Source organism: Solanum lycopersicum, chromosome 5 (genome assembly GCF_036512215.1).
Source record: "Solanum lycopersicum chromosome 5, SLM_r2.1".
NCBI lineage: Eukaryota > Viridiplantae > Streptophyta > Magnoliopsida > Solanales > Solanaceae > Solanum > Solanum lycopersicum.
This window is the reverse complement of record NC_090804.1, coordinates 8,182,078-8,191,968: the sequence shown is the minus strand read 5'-3', so window position 1 is coordinate 8,191,968 and position 9,891 is coordinate 8,182,078. Positions and strand designations below refer to the sequence as shown.

General features: G+C 30.3%; 1 protein-coding gene across 2 annotated transcripts in view; it reads left to right on the top strand.

The window, feature by feature from the left end:
• The first annotated feature begins 454 nt into the window (after positions 1-454).
• The window catches only part of LOC101253896 (very-long-chain 3-oxoacyl-CoA reductase-like protein At1g24470), a 34,151-nt gene continuing 24,714 nt past the window's right edge, over positions 455-9,891 (top strand). Inside the window, exons 1-3 of one of the 2 annotated variants that reach the window (XM_010322660.4) lie at positions 466-1,451; positions 1,666-1,801; positions 6,116-6,429. In XM_010322660.4, the coding sequence (XP_010320962.2) occupies positions 947-1,451; positions 1,666-1,801; positions 6,116-6,302 (828 nt within the window). In that variant the 5' untranslated portion in view covers positions 466-946 and the 3' untranslated portion in view covers positions 6,303-6,429. Of the gene's footprint in view, positions 1,452-1,665; positions 1,802-6,115; positions 6,430-9,891 lie in introns of those variants that run through there. The other variant, XM_004239117.5, reaches the window with a different exon arrangement.

Sequence of the window (9,891 nt, the reverse complement as noted above, 5' to 3'; positions counted from 1 at the left end):
TATGACGATTTTTATATTATAGTTGGATTATTACTTGGGTGGGATTTAGTTAGTAATGAGTGGAAAGTGGGTTGATTTATAAATTATATTAATAAATTAAAATATAACCAAAAGTTGAACGGCATGTATTTTAAAAAGTTTTTAAAGAATTTAATTTTAAAACAATCAAAGAAGTGGTCAATTTTGAACCTAAAGGTGGATGGCAATGGTATTTTGGACACAATAGGTGGATGAAAAGGGCATTTTGGAGTAAATAGATGGATGAAGGGTAATTTTATACCATTTTTAATACTTTAAGGATATTTTATGCCCTTTTCCGTTTTTTCTTAACTAACATCAAGATAATGAACATTTTCTATGGGGACAAAGGGTATGGTCCTTGACGTCTATTTAAAATATGTCTAATCTTCTACAAGTAATCAAACCTACCAATCTTTACTCACACTACTCATAGGGGGCAAAGTCAGTGCACTTCCATTTATTCATTCATCAAATAAGTATTTATTTACTCTCTTGGAAATAGTTATTAGGTCAGGTCAGGTCAGGTTCATTCATGAGGATGCCAATTAGCCTGCTAATTTGTTATCTTGTTTTCTTCCTAAATCCTATCTATAACATATAAAAGTATATCATTATAATTTCTTTTGTAAAAATAGATTTTCCCAACCAAGTATCAAATTGAGATTTTAAAAAACGTTGTCCATTTTATGAGGTTTCAAATTCATTATGAATAGTAAGTCTAGAACCTAGTTATTGGCATTTGAAGTAGTCAGTTTAAATAATTCAGAACCTCCAACCTAAAATTTACCTAACTACAACTTCTCTTCTTTTGTGATAATAAATCTTAGTCTTTAACTAAAATCAATAAATGCATGATATATAGGGTAACATAAGGGATAAGCACTTTGTGAAACATTCCTATTTTCTTCTCCAACAACTCAAGAAAATGCTTTCAACTATGGTGATTCACCTCAAAACTCAACCTCTCTTTGTTCTTCTTCTCTCCTTCATTGGATTCATCACCTTCTTAAAAAACTTCATCATTTTCCTCAAATGGATTTTCATTACATTTTTAAGAACTCCAAAGAATCTTGTCCAATCTTATGGCTCTTGGGCACTCATCACTGGCTCAACAGATGGAATTGGAAAAGCTTTTGCTTTTCAACTTGCACAAAAAGGTCTCAACCTAATACTAGTAGCAAGAAATTTAAACAAACTACAACAAGTCTCTAGTGAAATCAAAACTCAAAATCCAAATATCAAAGTCAAGATTATTGTTGTAGATTTCTCTTTTGATGTTACTAAAGGGATTCAAGAAATGAAAAAAGGAATTGAAGGATTGGACATAGGTGTTTTAATTAATAATGTTGGTGTCACATATCCAAGAGCTATGTTTTTTCATGAGGTGGATGAGAATATATGGAAAAATATAGTGAAAGTAAATTTGGAAGGTATACTGAACTGTGTTATCATTTCATCTTATTTCTTAAAGAAATTATATATATCATAATTTTAGTCAGTAAGTTATTTTTCAAGTGTTACGTTTGAAATTTGAATCTAAGATTTTTTTATCTGCATTCTCATATATTGAATTTTTGTTTAAGAGGAAGTGATAAAAATATATATATATATTTTTATTTACTTAATTATATTTTCAACAAACAGGTACCACATTAGTGACGACGGCGGTTTTACCAAGCATGATAGGTAGAAAAAAAGGTGCCATAGTGAATATTGGGTCTGGTGCTTCCATTGTTGTACCTTCTCATCCTCTTTTCTCCATCTATGCTGCAACTAAAGCGTGAGTCCTTCTTCTTTACACTTAATTTCTTTCTTTTTTCATGCATGACGTGTGAACGAACATATATCTCGATTTTATTCTGTTCGTTTTTTGTTTTATTTATCTTTTTTTTTTTAATTATTTAAAGAAAATATAACTTTTCATTTTAATAAGTTAAACGTAACTAAGATAAAGTAAATTGAAATGAAAAGGCTGTATATGAATTTTCAATTCTTAATTTAGCAATATTAATTAAATACTTTTATTATATTTTTGTATATACGGCCGGTGCACGCTTTAAATTATCCATATTTAGGTGTATGATCAAGTGTTCGAAAATTTTCACATTTGAAGTATTATTGTCTGGTCTTTTATTCTAAAAATCGGTTTTTAATTTTAATTTTAATTTTAATGTGTAACGTAAAAGAAGGATTTTTAATGTGTAACATAAATGAAGGATAATTACTTTTTTCGCATTTTTTATTTTTAGTATGAATTATTTATTTTTTAAGATTTAATACTAAATATTCGGTAGGAGTAATGTGAAAAAATAATAGTCATGTCAATCACGATTTTTCTTAATAGTCGAATTAAATTTAAATATGATACTCCCACTGTTTCAATTTATATGATATTTTTTATGTTTTGAGAGTCAAACAGTTTAAATTTGACCATAAATTTGCGTATGAAATCTTTAATTTTTTTGAAAATAAAATTTATATATTTATAAATTATATAGAAAGTACTATGAATCACAATAATTGATAAATTAAAATGTTTATAAGATCTATGAAAAAATTAAGATCAAAAGTAAACTTATTTGATCCTTAATATTCGAAATGTGATATATAAAATGGTGCGAAGGTGGCAATTTTCGAATTTGGAGTTTGACAGATCTGGAATTTTGATTAGTTTTGAAGTAAAAAAATGAATGTCTTTGGTTGGGTGTTTTATGGAAAGAGGTGGAAATATTTACCTAAATTCAATTAGAGCTTGATAAAGCTTTTTTGCTTCTACACTCCTCTTTTCTATTCTACTTCTAGTCTAAAAAAATTTTTAGAAAATAAATTATTTTGAGATTCTTGTATGGTTCAAAATGAATAAATTTTTCAAAGCGCAAAAATAGATATTTTATTTTTTAAGAAAATATTTCTTTCTCTAGTTTTAAGAAGAGTTTGGGAGGAAATAAAAGGACAATATTGACAAATTATTAAAACTTTATTTGGATAGACTTATTGTAGGTACTTTTAAACTAAAACAATTGTAAAGTATTTTAACCAACTCTTAAAAGTGTTTTAAGTTACTTATTTTAAAGCTAAAATTAAAAAATAAACCAAAAATTATAATCCTAACTTTAAGTTTTATTATTTATAAAGTTATAAGTTATGAGTTCTGTCAAACATATTTTAACTTTTTAAAGGAATATGTTACACTCTAAAAAATACATTTATCATGGACAAGAGAGATAACATGTTGAATTTGGAGTTAAAACGCTAATTTGATTATTGAACCCCCTAATATAAATCATTAAATCAATTTCTATACTTATGTTTAAGGAATTGAAGCTCTAAATATATAAATAAAAACTATTTTTTTTTGAATATACACAATATAATTCTCTATTCTATATACGTGATACTCTTCAAAGACCATATCTGTCACATTTGGATTGTTGTGTCATTTTCTCTTCTTGCACCATCTTTTATCTACTTGTAAGACCCCAACCACCAAAAACCCTCTCCATCAATCCTTTATTTAATCGAGTTATATTTGTTTTTATATTAAAATAATACTATATTCATTATTTATTTATTTTTTGATATATTTAATTTACAATTCTATTTTAGATATATATTTGCTCTTAAAATGATTAATTTTTATGTCACTAACTCTATTATCTTACGTGACTTCTAAGTGACAACTTGTATAGACATATTTTTTAATCTTAAACTAAAATTTTCTCTCAATATTATTCTTCTACCCCCAACTCAGCTTAAACATAAACGTTACGTACTGTATCTTCATTGTCTGTATTTTCCTATCCATGTACGATCTGAACTACTGTACTTATTTTGCTTTTATCCTATTATTATGAGTGCCTCTTCTTGGTGTTTTTATGGACAAAAATTCAGAGAGAAGTATTAGAAATATCTCTAAATTTGATATGAATTATTAGTTTTTTTTAAAAAAAAATATTTATTTATTTGATTGATTAAATTTAAATCACTACAGGAAAATGTGAATTACGTAGGAATTTATTTGGGAATTAATATGAAAATTTGCAGGAAACTTTCCTACGGATTTTAATACTAATCCCCAAGAAAATCCCGATGTAATTCACAGTGTTTATGTACTGAATACATCCACAATCATGAAATATGAATGAAATGCACCCTAAAATTCTCGTCAAGTGTAGTAAAATTTTCAACACTTCTTTTTTTGGTTTTTTATTAAGTGTCTAGTGCTTCCACAATAGTTTGAGACTGCTTGCTATGTCAAGTGACAGATCCGGAGTGTATTCAAGTGTAGTTACAGCTATTTATTAATGCCGTCAATAATACATAAATGATACTCTTAATTTATGCTAAGTTCATAAGTGTTTTCAATATTTTTCACTAGTCCGATTAAAACTTTTTTGCTTTTAGACTTTTTTTTCTTATATGGTATTAATTTTCAAGGACCACACTCATAGAATTGTCACATTCAAACAAAACAAAAACTTTGTCTCTTCTAGTGTCTTGTAAGTTGTAAGCCCCAACCACCAAAACCCTTCCTCCATCAATTCTTTAGTTAAACTTAAGCTTTCAATATGATGAACTTGGATATTGATTTTTTAACTTTTTAAATAAATGAAATATTATTATAGACGTTAGTTGGAAGTATTTATTTATTTTTATTTCTGAGATAACTACAATAGTACTCCTTTAATTTATTTTACTACACTCAATCTTTGTCAATTCATATGTTAAATTTGTTTTATTTGATATGGTGTTTAAGAAAATAAATAAAAATTTTAAATATTATGATTTTAAATTAAAAATATATAAAATAAATCAAAATATCATTTAATCTTATAATCTTAAATATAATATCATATTAAGTATAAAAATATAATTATTAAGAATATAAAATAAACTTTATCTTTTTGCTCATTCGCATCTAATGCTATAAAAAGTCAAAAACTCAAAATTAACATTTAACTATTGTGCCGTCCGTTTCACTTGACTTAATAATCATCTATGAAAGCTTTAATTCAAAATACATTATATTAAATTAATCTGATTAATAATATGCTTTTAATTTCTAAATTTAATTATTACACTTTTTGATTAGTTGTTGTATTGTGCTATTTAATAATTAATTAATTTTTAAAGAGAATTTTGAAATAGAAAACCCTTAACTAGTTGGAGGGGCGGTCCTCTACAAGTCAAAATGTAGCACTTAACGGTGGTCCTATAGGTTTTAGGTGGCTTGCTGCACGCACACGACAGGATTTGGCTTCATTTATTACTTGGTTGTGTCGGATGTAGGTGTATTCGTTAATTTTGAATAAAAAATTATTGTTATCAATATGTGTTAAAAACAGAATTATTGATTTGAACAATTTGCAGAAATACAAAGTAATCAAAGTTTAATGTATCTGTAAGATCGGAAGAACAGAAATTAATTCACAATAACTAAAATCTGTAAATATACCAAAATTTGGAAAAAGATATAACGGAAAAGATCGAGTCCACTAAATGCACATTATTCCCCTCTAGTATTCGAGGTTTGATTTGGAATATGTCCTTTCATGATAGAATGATCTCAATCAACAACGTATTGATACCAAAAACTCCGGTGTTAGCGAACCACTCCAATTGTTGTCGAACTCTTACAAGACTTCTTTTCAAAAATTTTGTTATCTTCCTCAATCTTGAGCAGAATCACAAAATCTTCAAGCTTCAGTTCCTTAGTGTTTTAGATAATTCTTGAAGTCGTTCACGAAGGAGGTTATTTCTCGATCATTGCAGCCACTTGAGAAGCTTCATTTACTACCATATCTTCAGCAATCAATTCATGGAAAATAAGTTGAAATTCCTGCACTTGTGATCCAACAGTTTTACTATCTACCATTTTTTAGTCCAAAAACTTTGCGACCACAAACTTTTCAAGTATGCATCTTCTGTCTTTATTTCTTCTCAAGTGCATCCTACAACTCTTTCGAAGTTGTCATTGCATTATATACATCATATAAGTCATCCTCTAAAGCACTCACAATGTAGCCCTTACATAGGAAGTCTGTCTGTTTCCGTGCTTCAATAATCATGAATTTTTATCTGTCTGGCATTTCAGCAATAGGAACTGGAGTTTCTTCGTTGGTAAATTTCTGCAAACCAAGAGTGGTGAGCCAGAAAAATACATGTTGCTTCCATCCTATGAAATTCACACCAGAGAATTTTTCCGGTTTCTTTGCTTATGGTACAACAGCTCGGGTTGGAGCAGCAACAACCACTGTAACATTATTGTTTGTCATTTCTGAAAAACAAAAATCGATACAGACTTAGTAAGCAATAACTTAAAATTGCAGACTTAAAGGAGTATAAAATCATGAAGGTTTTTGTCTCCACAAGAAATACAAATTAAAACTAAAATATTAATTTCCTTAAGATTGTTGTCAATTTCTTTAAAAACAGAAGCATTGATTTGAACAACTTTGCAGAAACTCGATTTCACATCCCACAAGTACACCCTAGAAGTTAGAGTATCCTTGCGATGTCACACGACAAAAAAGACTTCAAGAAGTCTCATCTAAGCCTCTCGTATCATTCATTGCATAATAACATAACTAAAATGAGTAAAAATTTAAAACGTTCTTCACACACGAAGAACTCTTTCATAAACAATATGCAAGCGGAAGCCTTTCATTTAAAACATTAGAACTATACAACATCTCATTGAACCATCTAGGTTTTAAAGCTTACAACACTTGGGACTAATCTCATACAAGACATAAAATAAAGACTTAATACATAAGGAACATGTGACTATTGTCTTCGAATCGATGAGGACTCACCAATACTTCATCTTCAACCCTTAGAAACCTATCCATCCTTCGTGGCACATCAAGGTTCCATTTCCCTACACTTAGAAACACATATGAAATCATTTAGGCAAAAAGTCACATTTTTAGCAAACATTACAGTGAAGTCACTTCACTTAACTCTAAACCCCCTTTAGCATGAAATCTTCTCACTCAAAGTTGTCCTAAGATTCACTTAAGTCACACAAAGAAAGACCACTCATACCCTCTCTAGATGTGCCTAAACAACCCTCAAGATTACTTATAGTGAGTCACATACACACTTAAGAGATATTAACATAAGAACATGATATTCTCCTACCAAGGTGACTCTAAGGTTCACTTGAGTGAGTTGTGAAGTGACCGCCCATACAATCCCTTACACACACTTAAGAGATCCTATAGACTCCCTAAGACAGAGTCATTCTCATTTAACACATTAGCATATAGGTGATATGACATTCTCCTTTCAAAGGCTATCAAAAGACTTACTTAGGTAATCAAGAAAATAACATCCATAATGACCTCTTCAAGATTACCTAAGGCTTAGATCATGTTCACATAATCAACCAACTTTTCTAACTAGAGTCATTCTTAAGACTTATCTAGGTAAGATAAGAAGTGATCATTCATATACCCCCTTAACACATTAACTAGACAACCCTTAATTACTCTAGATAAGTACTACTTCATTTTAACATACTTCCTTAACTTAATTCATTAGTTCATTAAGAGACATTCATCACATAAAGGACATTCAAGTAATTGTCTTATACAAGACTTAGGGACTCCACATAACATCTTCAAAGCCTATTATGCAATGTCTAGATAGCGTCCCATACCACCACCTTAACTTCATTAATCTTCTCAAATGCTAATAGGTATCCCACATGACGAGAATAGGCAATAACCGACATAGACCATTTTAGAAACTCATGGAATCCGGAGTTCTAACCTACTCCCATGAGGGTGTTCTACTACTTGCCAAGGGTAGAACTAGGACACATCCCATGTAGGCACATGGTTATGGAATATGAACGATGGGCTTTGTATTGTAGTCTCATACTTAACTAGAACTACTTCCCCTTAACATACTCACTCGGTGCTAGCCTTGGTTATCATAGAGTAATTCACATTAAAGATTCACATAAGAGGGTTCCATAACAAGTTCATAACCCAATCATATTTACCCTACCAAAGAGGTCCTCTTAGGGCTACCTTCCAATGGTGACAAGAATCTCATTATGACTTTCCTAAGGTTTGATATGATGTTGTTCCACCAATCAACCTTAAGTCCACCATCCTTTACTTTGAGGGATACCATTACGACTTTCTACTTCAACATACATAACCTTACCACTAGGTTCAAGGTTTCACATAAAAGACCCTCTTAGCATTATTCAAGGTCACATATCAATTACACATTCAATACCAACATACTTAAGCATCCTAAGTCAATACATCACATATTCATAACCATACAAGCATCAAGTAAGGGACATAAGTCAATCAAGACAAGACACCACATGCTTCACCTTAACACATATTACTAATCATTATATAAGCACATAGGAATAACCATTATCATCTTTAAGTCATCCTACACACTAGCATATAATCATCAATATAACTATTATAGACTCATATAGTCAAGTAGTAACAACCATGCATAAACCCTAAGACTACACATAGAAGCTCATAGTCATAGTTTACATGATTTCCTAACATACATGACAAGAACACATAATTTCACATTTCTTCACATATAGATAAATATACTTATATTTCACATAAAACAACTATACATAACATCATAGTATTTCAAGTAGTGCCGACAAGGTCATGATCATCATATTGCATAAAGTAACGCCGACAAGGCCACGTCAATTACAAGTAAAACACATAACACCACCACCATTAGTGGACCATACCAATCACAACATAATTGAAGTCTAAATAACATCAAAATAAAGGAATTAGGGCAGCATGCCCCACTCCATCTTACCACTTCGATTTCAAGGCAAAATCATCCAATTTTATATTACAAGGCCATTACCCAAGGCCATAACCAACAAATTAATACAATTATATCGATAATCATTGAAACTAGGTCAATTCATTACATACTTATCAATCTAATACAACATAGATATCAATTGAATATAATTATTGCATCATTAGAAAGCCCATAGAAAATTACTTGAAATCATAACCCTTAAGTCAATATCAATTCAATAAGCTTAGCATGCAATATATCTAAAAGTATCCATTACTCAATTATCAAATTGAAACATCCTATACATCATACATACATAATCAATACAAGAATCAAAAGCCATAATAATCTACAATTGAATTTATGAATATCAAAGCATAATCAATTCACCCATATTCTGGTGAAAATTTAGAGATTTGAGAAGATCAAGGGTTCATGGAGAATTTCATTGGAAAACATCAATTAAACATCAATAACATCATATCTTAACGTTTGGAAACCATTTATGAAAGAACACAAGACTTAGAGTAGAAATTGGACTTTTTCATCTTTTTGAAATCTTTGAAAATCATCTTTGAAATTTGCTCTAAGTTGATAGCAAGCCTTAGATCAAGAACTCCCATACCTTATTTGAAGAATCCAAAGCTAGTTGAAGAAGAAACTCCATTTAAGGCCCATCTTCAAGCTCCATCTTCACTTTGAACTCACATGGAGGTTTTGGGATATTTTCTAAGTGTTTTGGGTTTATGATTTTGAAGAATGAAGTCTTCCATGTGATTACCCCTTAATACTTAATTAAAATACTCAAAACACCCTTAGTAAACCGTCAATGACTTAATATAGAAGTAGGGTGATTTGACCAATTCACCCCTTAATTGGCAGCAGCATCTGCGCAGGAACAGGTTGCGCATGACGCCTGCCTTTGACGGGGCGTCACAAGCACGACGGGGCATCACAACCCTCCGTCGTTGGCTAAAGTGGCTGCCCAAAGTTTCTATCTTCACCCTTGGTAAGTCCCTAACAACGGGACCCTTTGATGGGGCATCACAACCA